This window comes from Lingula anatina, chromosome 7, assembly GCF_051362555.1.
Source record: "Lingula anatina isolate TDL-2025a chromosome 7, LinAna3.0, whole genome shotgun sequence".
NCBI classification, from domain to species: Eukaryota; Metazoa; Brachiopoda; class Lingulata; order Lingulida; family Lingulidae; genus Lingula; species Lingula anatina.
The window spans coordinates 22,118,005-22,141,745 of record NC_141773.1 but is presented as its reverse complement, the minus strand read 5'-3'; the positions used below and the strand labels follow the sequence as shown (position 1 = coordinate 22,141,745).

Genomic DNA, 23,741 nt, shown 5'->3' with positions numbered 1-23,741 from the left:
TTTTATATGTTGTTTACAATCTGTGTAATCTTGATTCTCAAACAAACAGTTGTCATCACAATAACTTATCTTAGAATCACGGAAGTAGATGTTAATGAATATAAACGACTTGGCATTGGGTTACCATATTAAAATGTTTGCCAATTGGACCATTCATAAGTAGTAATAGATAATTATTCTCAGTGAATTACTTGTAAACGTCAAAATAACAATATATCTTGGTGCGACAATATCAGTACACTCAATATCTATGCATGCAAAACCCAAATGCTGAGAAGGGGTAGGCGTGAGTGTCATCAATTTCCATCCACATTTTCACTGGCTGTCACTTTTAGTGCTATTGTTATCAATTTGAATACTGTGCTTAGGGCAAAACTTCATTTCATCAGTTTACAAATAAAGAGAGGCATTAAGAGCGTGTCCATGAGAAAGCCAGACAGATCAGTCAGAAGGCGGCAAGGTGGGGGTCAGCAGATTTTAATAATTTTTGGTGTGGTAAACCATCAACATAAAAGATATTGTGAGCCACTGGCTTTCTTATTTTGGATCATTAGTTTTAGAGATATGGGGGCAGATCTTTTATTGGCAATTTTGCCAAAATATAGCATATTTTAGCTCTTGAAAAGTTATAATTTTAAATATTCTTTTAAAAAATCATGTACATCATAAGGAATTATTTAGGTAAGCCACATGATAGGTTAAGGAAAGACCTTTAATACCCAGTACAGATTTTTTGAAAAGGCACTGTCATGACCACACAAGGTTGATTCTAATATGGCATGTTTTCCGTATGTTTGACCCCCTCCCCTTCTTTAAATGCACACAACTTCTTTTTTGCAGGTTGTATCCATATAATTTTGGTATGTGCTGATAGAAAAGGGTTGAAAAATAAATTTTGTAAAATAAAATCTGTGTTAAACCTTGTAAAATAAGAACTATAACAATTTTAAAAAGGGCCTAAAAACGAAAATTTTTATACTACTTAAATGCTAAACTGTTTCTTCAACTAAATTAATAGGTCAAAACCATGTATAGGTTTGTGAGAAGCCCTTAAAATAAATATGTTTGCCCTGCAGACGAACTTATGAAGCGAAAATACATTTTTTAAATTTGTTTATGTTGTAGAAACTAAATGTAAAATAACGATGCTAACTCTGTGACCTATATTCAACATGGCGGGTACTAGGATTATCACCGGAGCAACTGTAGAGCAAAGCACATCGTCTTCACAGTGTTAAAACATAATACTTTCTTAAATTTATGAAGAACACACACTAGAGATGCTTAGGTACATCTCAGAATGATTGGTGTGCACCAGAATATAACAAGAAATGACCATAGCAGCCGGTCGTCCTTAGAATGTGCATTTTTTGGTTGAACCACTTCAGACTGTTGTCAGGCTTGGGTTCCTCAATATATCCATCTCATCGATTTAGCTCTGGATGTTTGTTGTAAGGTAAGTGATCAGTGGTGGCATACATATACTAGAATCAGATACACTAAAAAGTCAAACCAGTTTAAATAATAAGTTTGAATATTATTCAGTAATATAAAGAATATAAGCAAATTTAAAAAACATACTGGTATATTTCAATTCACAGAGTTTTACTTGATTTCTGTTTCATGGTAAACATGTATGTATGTAACACACATTCAGTTTCAAGTTTTGGCATTTTAGGGGATGTAACTTGTGCCAGTTTTTTATATTTTAGTTTTATATTCACTATGCAGATTCATGTGTGTTTACAATGAAGTTGAAGTTAACCGCCTAGCTATAATTATGTGACTTTGTAACACAACTGTGCTTCAATTTTCAAGACTTACATATTACACAGGACACTTGTAACTAAAGGTACTTTAGTAAAATCAGGAAAACTTTGCAGTCCATTATGTTGTTCATGTTGCTTTGCAAGGGGGCGTGCCAGACAATTAAGCTGATTACAACGACTGAGCCCGAGTGTGATACTCCGCTGAGATAGATTGATCCTGCTACGATAGTTTCTATTCTGAACACAGTAAGCCTCTGTTGTTGTAAAGCATTTATTGATATTATGTTTATTTTTCAGATTTTACATCCTAGCCCTGTATGTGAACCTTGACTTGGACAATCTTACAGACAATAATAGAAAAGTCTCCTGAAATTGCACAGGCAAATTCATCAGATTCAGATGTGAGCACCAACTTTGTAATGCCTGGAACACTTCCACGTAGAAGAAAAAAGGTTTACCTTTTTTCATTTGTTTCTTTTTCTATCATGAAATTCTGGTAGCTACAATCATGCATATTTGATTTCCTTTTTTACACTTATGCAATATGTTTGATCAGAATATTATTTAGTAATGGTTCTTATACAGCAATTAACATGAGTTTAAAATATGTTTAATACATTTTCTTTTGACAGCCTGTCCTGCCATCTTCAGGTAGACGCAGTAGTGGATATCCTGGCAAACCTTTATTGGACTTAGAGCCACCTTGGGACAATCCCCCATAACAAATATGCATCTTAGGCTTGGCAATCTCAATCAGTTTTGTAGGAAAGGAGGATTGGCGCCATTGAATTGACAAATATTGACAATTGACAGTTCAGTCACACTAAACTATAGTGGCATGTTGCTTCAAGTTACCACACTTATTCTAAGATTGCTGAATTATATTACTGTAGGAGACCCAGGATCTCTCAACCAGAAGAAGAAACTTGGGGATCAATCAGTTATAAGATTAAAATCTGTTGAACACTACCCATCACTGTTGTGTTCAGTATGTGGAAAAGATGACTGTGATATTGGAACCTTGGAGATTCATAACTTGATTTCACTCCTGTAAAAAGTAACTGCTTTGTTCTTTTACTGTCCAATTGATGATATGAAAATAAAGTACTCCTCCTGTCATTGTATGTTGCTGACTCTGTTTTAATTTTCTTTATAGAAAAAGAATATAGATATCAAGATATCACATGTATTTACAAAGCCTATGAATCATTTGAAAGGAAAAAGAATGGTTGAAAAATGCAATATAAATCATTTCAAGTAGATTAATTAGTGTTGCACTTGAGAAAACTGATAAAATAAGACAGTCATTCCCTTTTACCTTTAGAAAAATCATTTGTAATTTTTTTCTCTATTGCTCCCTGAAAATAAGGTATATACACAATGCTGATGACACTGGATATGCACAGTAATAACTTATTAAATTGGGGGGGGGGGGGGATAACTTGTCACTAGTAATTTAAATTTATTCAGAAGTTGTATGGCTCTGTCTGAAAAGAATATTATTTGAGCAATCCTGTATTACAGATCTCAAAATAAAAAACCTGCAAAAATGGGCCTCTTGATTATTTTGAGGAATTAGGGTAACTGTATTTTGGGACAGATTTGATGGCAGCCATTTTGTATTTATAAAAATTGGATAGATTTGCCCTTATCAAAGCATAGTTGGAATTCCTGGCTGTGAGTCTTTGATTAAATTTGATTATTGGAAGGTATTATCTCAAAATGTACTGATATCTTGATTTCGGCCGTTTGGTTTTCTGCTAAAATTGCTAAAGTTTGAGGCACTTTTTCAATGTCTTCTGTTGTGTTTAACACACTTTTTGAATTTTGTATGATTAGACCAATATATGCTTAGGATCCCTATAAAATTTTATGGCTGTCAAGCCTGCAAAAAGAGAGATATGAATGTTTGAACATTGCTTGGTAGAAAAGTGAGTTTGGGGGGTGGGGTCATAAAAATGGGCGTGGCTCGTTAGTTTGTGGGTTAAACTGAAATTTAGTAAAATATTCTCAATGGCAAATGGCTGGTTTAAATAGGTAAATTTTCAATTAATTTTAAAAAGTCATCAGTTTTGAAATATTTGCTTATGAAGTGGCTTTATTGACCGAAGCTGAAAATCAAGCCAAAAATGGCCAAAACATATAATATCATATTATAATTATATCCAATGATTTCTTTTGGGATTGTTGCCTTCAATCTTAATATCTCCTATATATGCAACAATATTATGAATTTGGTTGAAATCTGTTGACCCCCACCTTGCCACCCTCTGACTGGTCTTATCATGGACACACACTTAAGTGCATTCAATTTCATAAGAAAAGTACGTTGAAACTACAGCGTTGATCAAATATACCTAATCAAGACTTACGACAGCAGAAAACCATGGAACATTTTTTAAATTAAATAAGCTGAAACATATGTAGGACCTACATCATTCAATTGTGTGTACTCAATATGTACAAGCATACTAACATGCCACCTGCATGGTGGTATTGGTAGATTCTAAGACAGCCCCATTTCCTCTATCCCTCACAATACACTGGAATGGCTTCCCATTATCTGACTTATCAAGCTGGACAGTTGAAGACGCTATGAGAGACGTGGTGCCATCAGAATTACCAAAAGTTGACAGACTTGACACTTGGTACTCAACAGCATCTCCTTCTTTAAAGTAGACGTCATATGGAGCTGTATGTGGTAGAAGTATTCTTCCTATGGTACACTGGACACTGGTAGACACACCCTCTGTTACCAGTCCACTCAGACCTGTTATCTGGAGATTGGTGGGCCTCACTGGAAGAAAAAAAATGAATTTCTCTTCATGGTATTGGCCAAGCTTGAATAATGTACATATCACGATTATCTGTAACACCATTGTTTAGACTTTGCAAATGACCTGCATGCCTTTGTGGTAATAACAAAAAGGAAGCCATGAAAAGGCCACCGAATTGGCACCAATCTTTTGTAAATATTTTTTAAAATTAAATACAATGGTGTGGGGGGGAGGTGCAGTGGTGCATTCTGGAAAAAAAAAAAAAACAGTATGTATACAAAATTGCATGTGGTAAGTTTAATATGAATAATAATGGAAACTGTATTATATTTTATAATATCATGCATTATAATCCAATTTTCTCACCAAATACTGTCAAAATGTACTCCACTACAAGTATTTGGAAATATCTCTCATCATACACTCTACATTCATATCCTCCAGCATCAGATGCCATCAGACTATGTATTGTCAGGTTGCCTGAAGGTGTCGCCATAGTTGCTCGTCCATTGGTCAGTGGTCCAATATACGTAGGCTGACCTAATACTGTCCAATAGGTTATTCTCTTGTCAGGATCAGGACCCGTCAGGTACCACTGTATACTGGTTATTGTTCCTGATGAATCAAATCGGCACTGCATTTCAATAACCTCTCCTTCATAACCAATGACTGGACTGGCAGAGGTGGTGTCTGGAAAAAGCGACAGAAACGTTAACAGTCTTTCTTTTCAAACAAAGACATCGATATGTATGCCTATGGTATATATGGAATATGTTTATTATGAGATTAAACCTCATTTTGCCAAATCGTTCCCATAATTGTCATTTTCGACAGATTCTATTCTGTAATCAAACGGGAAAAATACATGTAAAACTACATAATATTGTAATTACCTAAACTTGTAAGCATTTGCCAAAAATGTTTACATGCCATACATACATGTGTTTGAGTATATTTTAAATAAATAAGGTCAAGAAAATTGTGGAATCCTAAATGCCTCCTGACATCCTGAAAATAACAATATATCTTGGTCTGACAATATCAGTACACTCAATATCTTGGAATTTTTGGATCATCAGACGTATGCAGGCAAAACCCAATAAATGTTGAGAAGAGTTAGGCGTGTGTGTCATCAATGTCCATTCACATTTTCACTGGTTGTCATTTTTTATGTTATTGTTATTAATTCGAATATTGTGCTTAAGGCAAAACTTCATTTTATCAGTTAACAAATAAAGAGAAGCATTAAGTGCATTCAATTCCATACAGAAAGTACGTTGCAACTACAGCGTTGGTCAAATATACCTAATCAAGACTTACGACAGCAGAAAACCATGGAACATTTTTTAAATTAAATAAGCTGAAACATATGTAGGACCTACATCATTCAATTGTGTGCACTAAATATGTAGAAGCATACTAACATGCCACCTGCATGGTGGTATTGGTAGATTCTAAGACAGCCCCATTTCCTCTATCCCTCACAATACACTGGAATGGCTTCCCATTATCTGACTTCTCAAGCTGGACAGTTGCAGTCGCTGTGACAGACGTGGTGCCATCAGAATTACTGGAAGTTGACAGACTTGTCACTTGGTACTCAACATCATCTCCTTCTTTAAAGTAGACGTCATATGGAGCTGTAGGTGGTAGAAGTATTCTTCCTATGATACACTGGACACTGGTAGACACACCCTCTGTTACCAGTCCACTCAGACCTGTTATCTGGAGATTGGTGGGCCTCACTGGAAGAAAAAAATGAATTTCTCTTCATGGTATTGGCCCAGCTTGAATAATGTACATATCACGATTATCTGTAACACCATTGTTTAGACTTTGCAAATGACCTGCATTCCTTTGTGGTAATAACAAAAAGGAAGCCATGAAAAGGCCACCAAATTGGCACCAATCTTTTGTAAATATATTTTAAAATTAAATGCAATGGTGTGTGGGGGAGGTGCAGTGGTGCATTCTGGAAAAAAAACAGCAAGTATACAAAATTGCATGTGGTAGATTTAATATGAATAATAATGGAAACTGTATTATGTTTTATAATATCATGCATTATAATCAAATTTACTCACCAAATACTGTCAAAATGTACTCCACTACAAGTATTTGGAAATAGCTCTCATCATACACTCTACATTCATATCCTCCAGCATCAGATGCCATCAGACTATGTATTGTCAGGTTTCCTGAAGGTGTCGCCACAGTTGCTCGTCCATTGGTCAGTGGTCCAATATACGTAGGCTGACCTGATCCTGTCCAATAGGCTACTCTCTTGTCAGGATCAGGATCCGTCAGGTACCACTGTATACTGGTTATTGTTCCTGATGAATCAGATTGGCACTGCATTTCAATAACCTCTCCTTCATAACCAATGACTGGAATGGCAGAGGTGGTGTCTGGAAAAAGCGACAGAAACGTTAACAGTCTTTCTTTTCAAACAAAGACATCGATATGTATGCCTATGGTAGATATGGAATATGTTTATTATGAGATTAAACCTCATTTTGCTAAATCGTTCCCATCATTGTCATTTTCTACAGATTCTATTCTGTAATGATCAAACGGGAAAAATACATGTAAAACTACATAATATTGCAATTACCTAAACTTGTAAGCATTTGCCAAAAATGTTTACATGCCTTACATACATGTGTTTGAGTATATTTTAAATAAATAAGGTCAAGAAAATTGTGGAATCCTAAATGCCTCCTGACATCCTGAAAATAACAATATATCTTGGTCTGACAATATCAGTACACTCAATATCTTGGAATTTTTGGATCATCAGACGTATGCAGGGAAAACCCAATAAATGTTGAGAAGAGGTAGGCGTGTGTGTCATCAATGTCCATTCACATTTTCACTGGTTGTCATTTTTTATGCTATTGTTATTAATTCGAATATTGTGCTTAAGGCAAAACTTCATTTTATCAGTTAACAAATAAAGAGAAGCATTAAGTGCATTCAATTCTATACAGAAAGTACGTTGAAACTACAGCGTTGGTCAAATATACCTAATCAAGACTTACGACAGCAGAAAACCATGGAACATTTTTTAAATTAAATAAGCTGAAACATATGTAGGACCTACATCATTCAATTGTGTGCACTAAATATGTAGAAGCATACTAACATGCCACCTGCATGGTGGTATTGGTAGATTCTAAGACAGCCCCATTTCCTCTATCCCTCACAATACACTGGAATGGCTTCCCATTATCTGACTTCTCAAGCTGGACAGTTGCAGTCGCTGTGACAGACGTGGTGCCATCAGAATTACTGGAAGTTGACAGACTTGTCACTTGGTACTCAACATCATCTCCTTCTTTAAAGTAGACGTCATATGGAGCTGTAGGTGGTAGAAGTATTCTTCCTGTGGTACACTGGACACTGATAGACACACCTTCAGTTACCAGTCCACTAAGACCTGTTATCTGGAGATTGGTGGGCCTCACTGGAAGAAAAAAAAATGAATTTCTCTTCATGGTATTGGCCCAGCTTGAATAATGTACATATCACGATTATCTGTAACACCATTGTTTAGACTTTGCAAATGACCTGCATTCCTTTGTGGTAATAACAAAAAGGAAGCCATGAAAAGGCCACCAAATTGGCACCAATCTTTTGTAAATGTATTTTAAAATTAAATGCAATGGTGTGTGGGGGAGGTGCAGTGGTGCATTCTGGAAAAAAAACAGCAAGTATACAAAATTGCATGTGGTAGATTTAATATGAATAATAATGGAAACTGTATTATGTTTTATAATATCATGCATTATAATCAAATTTACTCACCAAATACTGTCAAAATGTACTCCACTACAAGTATTTGGAAATAGCTCTCATCATACACTCTACATTCATATCCTACAGCATCAGATGCCATCAGACTATGTATTGTCAGGTTTCCTGAAGGTTTCGCCACAGTTGCTCGTCCATTGGTCAGTGGTCCAATATACGTAGGCTGACCTGATCCTGTCCAATAGGCTACTCTCTTGTCAGGATCAGGATCCGTCAGGTACCACTGTATACTGGTTATTATTCCTGATGAATCAGATTGGCACTGCATTTCAATAACCTCTCCTTCATAACCAATGACTGGAATGGCAGAGGTGGTGTCTGGAAAAAGCGACAGAAACGTTAACAGTCTTTCTTTTCAAACAAAGATATCGATATGTATGCCTATGGTAGATATGGAATATGTTTATTATGAGATTAAACCTCATTTTGCTAAATCGTTCCCATAATTGTCATTTTCGACAGATTCTATTCTGCAATCAAACGGGAAAAATACATGTAAAACTACATAATATTGTAATTACCTAAACTTGTAAGCATTTGCCAAAAATGTTAACATGCCATACATACATGTGTTTGAGTAAATTTTAAATAAATAAGGTCAAGAAAATTGTGGAATCCTAAATGCCTCCTGACATCCTGAAAATAACAATATATCTTGGTCTGACAATATCAGTACACTCCATATCTTGGAATTTTTGGATCATCAGACGTATGCAGGGAAAACCCAATAAATGTTGAGAAGAGGTAGGCGTGTGTGTCATCAATGTCCATTCACATTTTCACTGGTTGTCATTTTTTATGCTATTGTTATTAATTCGAATATTGTGCTTAAGGCAAAACTTCATTTTATCAGTTAACAAATAAAGAGAAGCATTAAGTGCATTCAATTCTATACAGAAAGTACGTTGAAACTACAGCGTTGGTCAAATGTACCTAATCAAGACTTACGACAGCAGAAAACCATGGAACATTTTTTAAATTAAATAAGCTGAAACATATGTAGGACCTACATCATTCAATTGTGTGCACTAAATATGTAGAAGCATACTAACATGCCACCTGCATGGTGGTATTGGTAGATTCTAAGACAGCCCCATTTCCTCTATCCCTCACAATACACTGGAATGGCTTCCCATTATCTGACTTCTCAAGCTGGACAGTTGCAGTCGCTGTGACAGACGTGGTGCCATCAGAATTACTGGAAGTTGACAGACTTGTCACTTGGTACTCAACATCATCTCCTTCTTTAAAGTAGACGTCATATGGAGCTGTAGGTGGTAGAAGTATTCTTCCTGTGGTACACTGGACACTGATAGACACACCTTCAGTTACCAGTCCACTCAGACCTGTTATCTGGAGATTGGTGGGCCTCACTGGAAGAAAAAAAAAATGAATTTCTCTTCATGGTATTGGCCCAGCTTGAATAATGTACATATCACGATTATCTGTAACACCATTGTTTAGACTTTGCAAATGACCTGCATTCCTTTGTGGTAATAACAAAAAGGAAGCCATGAAAAGGCCACCAAATTGGCACCAATCTTTTGTAAATATATTTTAAAATTAAATGCAATGGTGTGTGGGGGAGGTGCAGTGGTGCATTCTGGAAAAAAAACAGCAAGTATACAAAATTGCATGTGGTAGATTTAATATGAATAATAATGGAAACTGTATTATGTTTTATAATATCATGCATTATAATCAAATTTACTCACCAAATACTGTCAAAATGTACTCCACTACAAGTATTTGGAAATAGCTCTCATCATACACTCTACATTCATATCCTCCAGCATCAGATGCCATCAGACTATGTATTGTCAGGTTTCCTGAAGGTGTCGCCACAGTTGCTCGTCCATTGGTCAGTGGTCCAATATACGTAGGCTGACCTGATCCTGTCCAATAGGCTACTCTCTTGTCAGGATCAGGATCCGTCAGGTACCACTGTATACTGGTTATTGTTCCTGATGAATCAGATCGGCACTGCATTTCAATAACCTCTCCTTCATAACCAATGACTGGAATGGCAGAGGTGGTGTCTGGAAAAAGCGACAGAAACGTTAACAGTCTTTCTTTTCAAACAAAGACATCGATATGTATGCCTATGGTAGATATGGAATATGTTTATTATGAGATTAAACCTCATTTTGCTAAATCGTTCCCATCATTGTCATTTTCTACAGATTCTATTCTGTAATGATCAAACGGGAAAAATACATGTAAAACTACATAATATTGCAATTACCTAAACTTGTAAGCATTTGCCAAAAATGTTTACATGCCTTACATACATGTGTTTGAGTATATTTTAAATAAATAAGGTCAAGAAAATTGTGGAATCCTAAATGCCTCCTGACATCCTGAAAATAACAATATATCTTGGTCTGACAATATCAGTACACTCAATATCTTGGAATTTTTGGATCATCAGACGTATGCAGGGAAAACCCAATAAATGTTGAGAAGAGGTAGGCGTGTGTGTCATCAATGTCCATTCACATTTTCACTGGTTGTCATTTTTTATGCTATTGTTATTAATTCGAATATTGTGCTTAAGGCAAAACTTCATTTTATCAGTTAACAAATAAAGAGAAGCATTAAGTGCATTCAATTCTATACAGAAAGTACGTTGAAACTACAGCGTTGGTCAAATATACCTAATCAAGACTTACGACAGCAGAAAACCATGGAACATTTTTTAAATTAAATAAGCTGAAACATATGTAGGACCTACATCATTCAATTGTGTGCACTAAATATGTAGAAGCATACTAACATGCCACCTGCATGGTGGTATTGGTAGATTCTAAGACAGCCCCATTTCCTCTATCCCTCACAATACACTGGAATGGCTTCCCATTATCTGACTTATCAAGCTGGACAGTTGCAGTCGCTGTGACAGACGTGGTGCCATCAGAATTACTGGAAGTTGACAGACTTGTCACTTGGTACTCAACATCATCTCCTTCTTTAAAGTAGACGTCATATGGAGCTGTAGGTGGTAGAAGTATTCTTCCTATGGTACACTGGACACTGATAGACACACCTTCAGTTACCAGTCCACTAAGACCTGTTATCTGGAGATTGGTGGGCCTCACTGGAAGAAAAAAAAATGAATTTCTCTTCATGGTATTGGCCCAGCTTGAATAATGTACATATCACGATTATCTGTAACACCATTGTTTAGACTTTGCAAATGACCTGCATTCCTTTGTGGTAATAACAAAAAGGAAGCCATGAAAAGGCCACCAAATTGGCACCAATCTTTTGTAAATGTATTTTAAAATTAAATGCAATGGTGTGTGGGGGAGGTGCAGTGGTGCATTCTGGAAAAAAAACAGCAAGTATACAAAATTGCATGTGGTAGATTTAATATGAATAATAATGGAAACTGTATTATGTTTTATAATATCATGCATTATAATCAAATTTAATCACCAAATACTGTCAAAATGTACTCCACTACAAGTATTTGGAAATAGCTCTCATCATACACTCTACATTCATATCCTACAGCATCAGATGCCATCAGACTATGTATTGTCAGGTTTCCTGAAGGTGTCGCCACAGTTGCTCGTCCATTGGTCAGTGGTCCAATATACGTAGGCTGACCTGATCCTGTCCAATAAGCTACTCTCTTGTCAGGATCAGGATCCGTCAGGTACCACTGTATACTGGTTATTGTTCCTGATGAATCAGATTGGCACTGCATTTCAATAACCTCTCCTTCATAACCAATGACTGGAATGGCAGAGGTGGTGTCTGGAAAAAGCGACAGAAACGTTAACAGTCTTTCTTTTCAAACAAAGATATCGATATGTATGCCTATGGTAGATATGGAATATGTTTATTATGAGATTAAACCTCATTTTGCTAAATCGTTCCCATAATTGTCATTTTCGACAGATTCTATTCTGCAATCAAACGGGAAAAATACATGTAAAACTACATAATATTGTAATTACCTAAACTTGTAAGCATTTGCCAAAAATGTTAACATGCCATACATACATGTGTTTGAGTAAATTTTAAATAAATAAGGTCAAGAAAATTGTGGAATCCTAAATGCCTCCTGACATCCTGAAAATAACAATATATCTTGGTCTGACAATATCAGTACACTCCATATCTTGGAATTTTTGGATCATCAGACGTATGCAGGGAAAACCCAATAAATGTTGAGAAGAGGTAGGCGTGTGTGTCATCAATGTCCATTCACATTTTCACTGGTTGTCATTTTTTATGCTATTGTTATTAATTCGAATATTGTGCTTAAGGCAAAACTTCATTTTATCAGTTAACAAATAAAGAGAAGCATTAAGTGCATTCAATTCTATACAGAAAGTACGTTGAAACTACAGCGTTGGTCAAATGTACCTAATCAAGACTTACGACAGCAGAAAACCATGGAACATTTTTTAAATTAAATAAGCTGAAACATATGTAGGACCTACATCATTCAATTGTGTGCACTAAATATGTAGAAGCATACTAACATGCCACCTGCATGGTGGTATTGGTAGATTCTAAGACAGCCCCATTTCCTCTATCCCTCACAATACACTGGAATGGCTTCCCATTATCTGACTTCTCAAGCTGGACAGTTGCAGTCGCTGTGACAGACGTGGTGCCATCAGAATTACTGGAAGTTGACAGATTTGTCACTTGGTACTCAACATCATCTCCTTCTTTAAAGTAGACGTCATATGGAGCTGTAGGTGGTAGAAGTATTCTTCCTATGATACACTGGACACTGGTAGACACACCCTCTGTTACCAGTCCACTCAGACCTGTTATCTGGAGATTGGTGGGCCTCACTGGAAGAAAAAAAAATGAATTTCTCTTCATGATATTGGCCCAGCTTGAATAATGTACATATCACGATTATTTGTAACACCATTGTTTAGACTTTGCAAATGACCCGCATGCCTTTGTGGTAATAAAAAAGGAAGCCATGAAAAGGCCACCAATTTGTCAACAATCTTTTGTAAATATATTTTAAAATTAAATGCAATGGTGTGTGGGGGAGGTGCAGTGGTGCATTCTGGAAAAAAACACAGCAAGTATACAAAATTGCATGTGGTAGATTTAATATGAATAATAATGGAAACTGTATTATGTTTTATAATATCATGCATTATAATCAAATTTACTCACCAAATACTGTCAAAATGTACTCCACTACAAGTATTTGGAAATAGCTCTCATCATACTCTCTACATTCATATCCTCCAGCGTCAGATGCCATCAGACTATGTATTGTCAGGTTGCCTGAAGGTGTCGCCATAGTTGCTCGTCCATTGGTCAGTGGTCCAATATACGTAGGCTGACCTGATCCTGTCCAATAGGCTACTCTCTTGTCAGGATCAGGATCCGTCAGGTACCACTGTATACTGGTTATTGTTCCTGATGAATCAGATCGGCACTGCATTTCAATAACCTTTCCTTCATAACCAATGACTGGAATGGCAGAGATGGTGTCTGGAAAAAGCGACAGAAACGTTAACAGTCTTTCTTTTCAAACAAAGACATCGATATGTATGCCTATGGTAGATATGGAATATGTTTATTATGAGATTAAACCTCATTTTGCTAAATCGTTCCCATAATTGTCATTTTCGACAGATTCTATTCTGTAATCAAACGGGAAAAATACATGTAAAACTACATAATATTGTAATTACCTAAACTTGTAAGCATTTGCCAAAAATGTTTACATGCCATACATACATGTGTTTGAGTATATTTTAAATAAATAAGGTCAAGAAAATTGTGGAATCCTAAATGCCTCCTGACATCCTGAAAATAACAATATATCTTGGTCTGACAATATCAGTACACTCAATATCTTGGAATTTTTGGATCATCAGACGTATGCAGGCAAAACCCAATAAATGTTGAGAAGAGGTAGGCGTGTGTGTCATCAATGTCCATTAACATTTTCACTGGTTGTCATTTTTTATGTTATTGTTATTAATTCGAATATTGTGCTTAAGGCAAAACTTCATTTTATCAGTTAACAAATAAAGAGAAGCATTAAGTGCATTCAATTCTATACAGAAAGTACGTTGAAACTACAGCGTTGGTCAAATATACCTAATCAAGACTTATGACAGCAGAAAACCATGGAGCATTTTTTAAATTAAATAAGCTGAAACATATGTAGGACCTACATCATTCAATTGTGTGCACTCAATATGTAGAAGCATACTAACATGCCACCTGCATGGTGGTTTTGGTAGATTCTAAGACAGCCCCATTTCCTCTATCCCTCACAATACACTGGAATGGCTTCCCATTATCTGATTTCTCAAGCTGGACAGTTGCAGTCGCTGTGACAGACGTGGTGCCATCAGAATTACTGGAAGTTGACAGACTTGTCACTTGGTACTCAACATCATCTCCTTCTTTAAAGTAGACGTCATATGGAGCTGTAGGTGGTAGAAGTATTCTTCCTATGGTACACTGGACACTGATAGACACACCCTCTGTTACCAGTCCACTCAGACCTGTTATCTGGAGATTGGTGGGCCTCACTGGAAGAAAAAAAAATGAATTTCTCTTCATGGTATTGGCCCAGCTTGAATAATGTACATATCACGATTATTTGTAACACCATTGTTTAGTCTTTGCAAATGACCCGCATGCCTTTGTGGTAATAAAAAAAGAAGCCATGAAAAGGCCACCAAATTGGCACCAATCTTTTGTAAATATATTTTAAAATTAAATGCAATGGTGTGTGGGGGAGGTGCAGTGGTGCATTCTGGAAAAAAAAACAGCAAGTATACAAAATTGCATGTGGTAGATTTAATATGAATAATAATGGAAACTGTATTATGTTTTATAATATCATGCATTATAATCAAATTTACTCACCAAATACTGTCAAAATGTACTCCACTACAAGTATTTGGAAATAGCTCTCATCATACACTCTACATTCATATCCTCCAGCGTCAGATGCCATCAAACTATGTATTGTCAGGTTTCCTGAAGGTGTTGCCACAGTTGCTCGTCCATTGGTCAGTGGTCCAATATACGTAGGCTGACCTGATCCTGTCCAATAGGCTACTCTCTTGTCAGGATCAGGATCCGTCAGGTACCACTGTATACTGGTTATTGTTCCTGATGAATCAGATCGGCACTGCATTTCAATAACCTCTCCTTCATAATCAATGACTGGAATGGCAGAGGTGGTGTCTGGAAAAAGCGACAGAAACGTTAACAGTCTTTCTTTTCAAACAAAGACATCGATATGTATGCCTATGGTAGATATGGAATATGTTTATTATGAGATTAAACCTCATTTTGCTAAATCGTTCCCATCATTGTCATTTTCTACAGATTCTATTCTGTAATTATCAAACGGGAAAAATACATGTAAAACTACATAATATTGTAATTACCTAAACTTGTAAGCATTTGCCAAAATGTTTACATGCCCTACATACATGTGTTTGAGTATATTTAAAATAAATAAGTTCAAGGAAATTGTGGAATCCTTATGCCTCCCTGACACCCTGAAAATAATAATATATCTTGGTCCGACAATATCAGTACACTCAATATCTTGGAATTTTTAGATCATCAGACATATATGCAAAACCCAATGAATGCTGAGAAGAGGTAGGCGTGAGTGTCATCAATGTCCATTCACATTTTCACTGGTTGTTATTTTAATTGTTATTATTATCAATTCGAATATTGTGCTGAAGGCGAAACTTCATTTTATCAGTTTACAAATAAAGAGAAACATTAAGTGCATTCAATTCCATACAGAAAGTACTTTGAAACTACAGCGTTGGTCAATTAACCTAATCAATTCTTACGACAGCAGAAAACCATGGAGCATTTTTTAGATTAAATAAACTGAAACATATGTAGGACCTACATCATTCAATTGTGTGTACTCAGTATGTAGAAGCATACTAACATGCCACCTGCATGGTGGTATTGGTAGATTCTAAGACAGCCCCATTTCTACTATCCCTCACAATACACTGGAATGGCTTCCCATTATCTGACTTCTCAAGCTGGACAGTTGCAGACGCTGTGACAGACGTGCTGCCATCAGAATTACTAGAAGTTGACAGATTTGTCACTTGGTACTCAACAGCATCTCCTTCTTTAAGGTAGACGTCATATGGAGCTGTATGTGGTAGAAGTATTCTTCCTATGGTACATTGGACACTGGTAGACACACCCTCTGTTACCAGTCCACTCAGACCTGTTATCTGGAGATTGGTGGGCCTCACTGGAAGAAAAAAAATGAATTTCTCTTCATGGTATTGGCCCAGCTTGAATAATGTACATATCACGATTATCTGTAACACCATTGTTTAGACTTTGCAAATGACCCGCATGCCTTTGTGGTAATAAAAAAGGGAAGCCATGAAAAGGCCACCAAATTGGCACCAATCTTTTGTAAACATATTTTAAGGTAGTAATTAACAGTAAATTGTCAAAATTTGGGTGTTTTTCTGAATTTGTCAGTATTAGATAGATGAAATATCAACTACATATCAGCCTATCTTAAAATAATGGAAGTTTACAAATAAACCCGTAATTTTAGCCTAATTGCTGATTTACCCCTGTGGTAGCATGTCTGAGTTTTAAAGTAGGTCACACTTGTCCATATATGTGTTTGATTGGCAGCTCCACTGTGCAGCTGTATATTTCCCGTACTAGATTGCTGCTAAGCCTTTCACATTCTGTGAGTAACGTCGGTCGCACTTTCACTTGCCAAACAATACTTTTCATTTTGAATTTATCAGTGAACTTAATTCTGACGATCTATTAAAGCTTTAAAAAGCAGACATACAGATGAGACGTATATGGGCAAAGGCACTCCCCCTAGGTGTCACGTGGTGAAGAAGGCTGACGTCACGACTAACATGGTGGCTGCTGTCAATGCATGGAGGGGGCCTCCGGTTGAAAATGTTCAAAAATAATGTTGAAAATGGATGAAAGACATAGTGACAGTTACAAAGGCAGTGAGTAGAGGGCTGAACCAGTATAAATAACTAAATTTCTCAGCTTGCCAATGCAGCTCACTGATTATATAACGTTGGAATCTCCGGGGAGCACTAAAAGGCTGATTTCTCCGCTTCAGTTTATGGCTTCAAGAGGACAATTTAGACCAGTGTCAAAATTAATTAGAACTCTCAACCGATGAAAGCTGGTATTCATTCGTTAGATCTAAGGTTTGTCTGAAAGTATGTGTCTGGGATTTCATAACATCAGCTCCGTTTTCAACTTAGGCATGCTTTAGTTAGGCTAGGGGGTCTCGTTGAACTGGAAACCAAGTTTATTTTGATATCTCTGCTAATTTAACACATATCGCTAATTTGAGGCGCATTCTTGTTGATCCCTATGAGGGCTCACGAGTCAAGCTGTCTACACATGTCCATTTGTAGTGGACTTCTAGTTTTTAAGGTGTAAAGATCATGTTGAGCACACCTATTAAGCATTATATCTCATTACGTAAAGATTACATAATAAAATAAGGATATGAAATGAAGAGCTGTTGAAATAAGCTTTCTATTGATATGTAACATGTTGGTATATCTTGGCCGGTTTAGAAGATAGCTACCCCTGTTATCTACATCCTTAAAATTAAATGCAATGGTGTGTGGGGGAGGTGCAGTGGTGCATTCTGGAAAAAAAACAGCAAGTATACAAAATTGCATGTGGTAGATTTAATATGAATAATAATGGAAACTGTATTATGTTTTATAATATCATTCATTATAATACAATTTACTCACCGAATTCTGTCAAAATGTACTCCACTACAAGTATTTGGAAATAGCTCTCATCATACACTCTACATTCATACCCTCCAGCATCAGATGCCATCAGACTATGTATGGTCAGGTTTCCTGAAGGTGTCGCCATAGTTGCTCGGCCATTGGTCAGTGGTCCAATAAACGTAGGCTGACCTGATCCTGCCCAAAAGGCCACTCTCTTGTCAGGATCAGGACCAGTCAGGAACCACTGTATACTGGTTATTTTTCCTGACGAATCAGATCGGCACTGCATTTCAATAGCCTCTCCTTCATAACCAATGACTGGACTGGCAGAGGTGGTGTCTGGACAAAGCGACAGAAACATTAACAGTCTTTCTTTTCAAACAAAGACATCGATAAGTATGCCTATGGTAGATATGGAATATGTTTATTATGAGATTAAACCTCATTTTGTCAAATCTTTCCCATAATTGTCATTTTCGACAGATTCTATTCTGTAATGATCAAACGGGAAAAATATATGTAAAACTACATAATATTGTAATTACCTAAACTTGTAAGCATTTGCCAAAATGTTTACATGCCATACATACATGTGTTTGAGTATATTTTAAATAAATAAGGTCAAGAAAATTGTGGAATCCTTATGCCTCCCTGACACCCTGAAAATTACATCGGTTGAAATGGCAAATAAAGTTTGAAGTATACTGAAAACTGAATCATAATTAAATGAATAATTCAATAAGAAATAGTTTAAAAATAATTGGAAAAGATTTCAATTCCAGCAATGTTTCTCTGTGTCTATGCACGTGCATGTTATATACTTACATTTTAGCGTACAGGTAATACTGGTGCAAAGCCACATTATTACACATGTCCAATTCAGATGAACGTTCCTGTTGCTGTAAACCATGATGATCTTTTTAAAAAAAATAAACGTATTCGTATCAATAGTGCAAACACATTGTATATGATAGTTATAAATCATCAAAGTTTCAAGGTGCACACCCTTTTTTAAATAAACAATTGAACAATATAACGTGTCAAGATAACGTGAGCGTTTTCACTTTATTGTCCATTTTCTACTCTAATTATAATACCTGTATACTTCTAACAACGTTAATATTCGTGTATGGAAAACTGGAAAACTATTTTACTGGGGTATTTCCGTTGAGTTTAAATATTAAATCAAAATGACACTATTTCCTTTTGTAATAAACAATCGGAAGTCATAACTGTATGTATATTCCGTCCAAAAATCTGAGTAGAATCAAAGTCACATGCACACATAACAGGTCGTGTCCTTATTAGCTTCTGAGGTTTATGTAGCTGAATCTTTCCCTTTTACCCCTTCTGTCGCTGGTCGTTAGCATGTGAAGTTAAAACATTCAAATTCTGCCCAGTATCTGCATTTTTGTAGGTGATCTACTCAAGTGTTAAAAATGTGTATTGACACAAATAACAGTCCTCAGTAACTATTTAGCATATTATTCAACAAAAAGAAGCTGGCGGGCTGCCAGATCTGCTAGCCCAATTAAAATGTCACCGCAGCAAGTGGAAGCCACGGTATATTTGTTCAGCCCCCGCACTTAACACACACACACACACACACACACACACACACACACACACACACAATGACATGTATAGCACGCCGTGTATATCATAATCCAATACCGACTATGTGATACCAATGTGCTTAAACTGTCTGTGATTTCCCGTCTTCCTTGTCTTCAGGAATCGTGATCTGACCTGAAATATGGCTGCCCCTGGTGCCCCTTAAGGGTTATTTATTTAAGATATTGGCAGAACCAAGATAAGTAGATGAAAACCAGGTTGGCCGAGAGACAACAAATGGGGATTTTAATTGACATATAGAACAAACATGAACAAGTCGTAGTGATGCTATTATATTCACCAACTGTACTAATCACCATGTTGCTGGTACTACCTGTTGTGCCTATGACTTCTGTCATAGCTGTGGTGATTGGAGATCCTAAAATATGCATGTTAGTAAACAAGAAACGGGGTTTCTCTCTGAGTAGTTGATTTATTGACTTTCATGTTATCTAAGATAATTTTCTACAATGTTTAAAAACACCGATGGTGTTTTCTTCTGTTAATGACTAACTAAAGCAAAATAGAATATTCTGTTTTTAGTTCACTCTATTATTATCTTATTTTATTCCACAATCCTGCTCTGTTTACAATAAATGCTGTACACAATTTTAAGATTATTCCATAGTCAGAAAAAAGAAAAGTCGGTATGTAAAAAAGATGATCCTATAAATCTGTAATGAAACAGGGCCATACTACATGATATAACTCAAAGGATTTCAAAGAGGGTTTGACACTCATGAATCGTTCAAGTGATATTTATTGAGGTTTGCTTGGAGATATGAAGTGGGGCCTTGTCTGCCTGGTAGAATCATTCAGGTAAAAGGGGAATGTCTGTCTTTAAAGTACGATACAAAGCATGCCTTCATCAACAGGTATTTGCTACTTTTTCTTTTTTACATAAAAACAATTAGTGGAGGTTAAAAGTGGATTTTCAGTATTATGTTTTGAAAAAAAATGAAATAAATTAATTTGACCTTATGGTTTTCAGGAATTTTCCGGCCTGTTTGAGAAAGAAAATGACATTTCTGACACTCAAACAATCGATTCCACAATGTCAGTTATGTTGAGGCATATCGGGAATGAGCAGTGCAGTTTTGGAATCACACAGTTATCCTTTAATGCATTGGTAGCTGTTATGACAATTTATTAATTTATGCACAGTGGTGGGAAGAGACATGTTTTTAGGAGAAACTGAACATGTTGACCCCAGTAAGTGGAACAAAGGCTCCCTCAAATAATCCTACTTAAAGGGTTTTTATTTAATCATCCTTACCTGACACATAATTTATCATAATAACCTTACAAATTACAGAGTTCAAAATCTTACAGTTTGCCATATTAAGTATCATCGCCACAACTTTAATTATCCATTCTTTGTAAAGATGGCTAATATATATATATATATATATATATATATATATATATATATATATATATATATATATAAACAACTGAATATAAAAAATAAGATGTTGTTAGCTTATTTTTAGCACATTTATGTTACATGAAACTAATTGATTGCTGAGATATTGACACAATGCAACTTTTTTTTATTAAAAACTATTCAGACTTTTGATCCACATTCAGAGCTGGGAGCTGATACAATGGATGCTATTTGCCTTCATGTCTGCATGCGTCAATAAATTGTGCTTCATGTTGGTTTGGGTACAACCAATGTTAGTCGATAGATGATGAGGGACAGAGGAAAGTTGTTCTTTCACGACACTTTTCACAAATCCTATGGCAAACATCAGTCGTCTGTCCTCCACTCTACTACAGTAAAGGTGGTAATTTTGCGGTCAAAACGTTTATAAAATGTTATGCTGTCGAACAGACCACAGTACCTCTGTGTAATATACTGTTTGAACCATGTAACTGAAGTCAGTTAACTTAGGTCTTTGATAACATTGGTTAAACATACCTGTATGTGTTAATGTGTCCACATGCTACCCTGCGTTTCTCAAAGAGCACAATGACATACTCGTGAAACTACAAACTCAATCCCCACAGGTAAAAGAATGTCAAGACATTTAGGTTATCGCGAAAGTCATGCACAGCAGTTTCAAAGTCCAGTTAGATTACTCAAGAGACCACTGTGTTGTTCTTTGCACTTCGCAGATGTCGATCACTATTTAGGACAAAACTAAAACTGTGTCGCGTAAACAAGCTCAGTGCCAAATAACGTGCACTCTATTATATGATCTTCAAGAGTGCATTTCAGAAGTGACCACATCCATGTTTAGGTTCAATCTATCAAATGGTCTTCAAGAGTACATTTTACAAGGAAGGGGCATACTGCAATACTTGAAAAGATGCCAGTAAGAAATGTTATTCCCGATACACTCCAGAAACACAGGGTGACCCACCCGAAAGCATCACAGTGTTCTTCATTTAATCATTGCAGCACCCTGTTGCACTGGGTCACTCCAAGATTACACATACCAAAGGTTGTGTATGGTATAGTTTTATAGTCCAGATGGATTACGCATTAAGAGACCGCTGTATTGTTCTTTGCATTCAGGAGGTGATGATCACTTTGAAGACATAACTGAATCTGTGCTGCATAAACAAGTTCAAAGCCACATTAAATGGCCTTCCAGAGAACAATTTACAAGCGAGAACACTCATGTACATGTAGGTGTTCAATCTACATTAGTGGAACAAAGTATGATAAGTGTTACATGTAGGTTCTTTATAACTAAGTATACAGACATATTGGTCAAGATGGAAAATAATGCCTTTAATCCCTTCTCCTCAATAGCTGAAGACGAGACTAAAACGTTCATATGAATCTTCGTTTTTGCCAAAAAATGAAATTTTCTGGAGTAAACAACAAATTTTCCATACTTACCAATGGTTAATGGATCCATTTTTACATTCAAAGTTAGTCCCTGTTTTTTTTTCTAAAAAGTTTGGCTTTTTGTTAAAATCTCTTAAGAGATTATAACTGAGTACAGCCATCAATGGAGGTCACGTGACCTAAAGACAAGCTCAGATATCTGAATAATAGCTATAACTGCCATTTTTGTGGTAAAACAGAATATATTATATATCTATGACTTGTTCATAATGTTTTTATTGTGAAATATAAATATCATACGAAGAGTTATTACCCTTTAAGCCTCGGTCACAACTGGCCGTACGGGCTCTTACGGGCTGTTTGCGTCCAAAATTTGCGCAGAATTTCACGTCCCACGCAAGTCCTTCTTACGAAATTCGAGTTCACAGACAGCCCGTCAGCACGTTTGGAAGATGTTGGACATGTCCAAAAGATTCTACGAATAGCCTGCGAACAGCGAGGCCGCAAGCGTAACTTGCTGCCCTTGCATGGAGTTAGCAAGAGAGATGCGCGTTTTGCAAGACGCACGACGCAAGCAATAAAGGAGCAAGTGCCCTTTGCGTGTTGAGTAAGGCGCACGCCCTCACAACTAACAAACAAAGTCGATAGCACACCGGGAATGCGTCGTACGTGCGTCACCCCCGCTCCTGGTGCATTAAATACGTGCTCACGACGCTCGCTTGTGTCTTTACAATGAGCGTCGACTGCACTGTAAAAACAGTGTTTAGCTCCTAAACACATTTCTAAGCGCCTGTTTTGTCTCATTTTTTCGACGCGTTTAGCTCCTAACATGCTTAGCTCCTTAACATGTTACACGCTTTTAGACCGAATGTGTTTAGCAGTATGACGCGTTTGACGCGTGTGTTTGTTTAACTTTTAGGTACTAAAAGTTTCAACGGTTTTAGTCGCACACACACGCGCCAATGTGCTTAGCTTGTGATAGACTTATTATAGATTCATATACCGGTGAAGCTAAGCACATAGCTAAACGTGCAACACTGCCAACGTGTCTAGCATTTTCTTCCGTGAAACGCTTAAAAAGCTATACGTGCTTAGCTTTTACACATATTTCTAAATGCGTATCTACTTAACGTATGTTGTATGTATTTAAATGCTAAACACTGTTTTTACAGTGTGTGTAACGTATGCAACAAATTTTCAAAATTTTCCAATT

The 23,741-nt window shown here is 36.4% G+C and overlaps 2 protein-coding genes and 1 long non-coding RNA gene across 3 annotated transcripts; 1 reads left to right on the top strand and 2 right to left on the bottom strand.

The window, feature by feature from the left end:
- Positions 1–408: 408 nt before the first annotated feature.
- On the top strand, positions 409–2,893 carry LOC147760902 (uncharacterized). The gene is made up of 3 exons (XR_015335492.1): positions 409–1,456; positions 2,067–2,221; positions 2,402–2,893. It is a non-coding gene; the product is annotated as an uncharacterized LOC147760902 (long non-coding RNA).
- A 1,179-nt stretch (positions 2,894–4,072) lies between these two features.
- Positions 4,073–14,059, bottom strand: LOC147760901 (uncharacterized). The gene is made up of 13 exons (XM_087018107.1): positions 14,044–14,059; positions 13,517–13,840; positions 12,856–13,176; positions 11,798–12,121; positions 11,136–11,456; positions 10,075–10,398; positions 9,412–9,732; positions 8,354–8,677; positions 7,692–8,012; positions 6,631–6,954; positions 5,971–6,291; positions 4,913–5,236; positions 4,073–4,566 (listed from the first exon to the last, which is right to left on the bottom strand). The coding sequence occupies exons 1-13, from the start codon at positions 14,057–14,059 to the stop codon at positions 4,241–4,243; spliced, it is 3,891 nt and encodes a 1,296-aa protein (XP_086874233.1). The 3' UTR covers positions 4,073–4,240.
- Positions 14,060–14,533: 474 nt separating this feature from the next.
- On the bottom strand, positions 14,534–22,033 carry LOC147760900 (uncharacterized). Its single transcript, XM_087018106.1, has 6 exons — positions 21,650–22,033; positions 18,937–19,027; positions 18,127–18,450; positions 16,293–16,613; positions 15,236–15,559; positions 14,534–14,895 (listed from the first exon to the last, which is right to left on the bottom strand). The coding sequence occupies exons 2-6, from the start codon at positions 19,019–19,021 to the stop codon at positions 14,570–14,572; spliced, it is 1,380 nt and encodes a 459-aa protein (XP_086874232.1). The 5' UTR covers positions 19,022–19,027; positions 21,650–22,033; the 3' UTR covers positions 14,534–14,569.
- Positions 22,034–23,741: the final 1,708 nt, after the last annotated feature.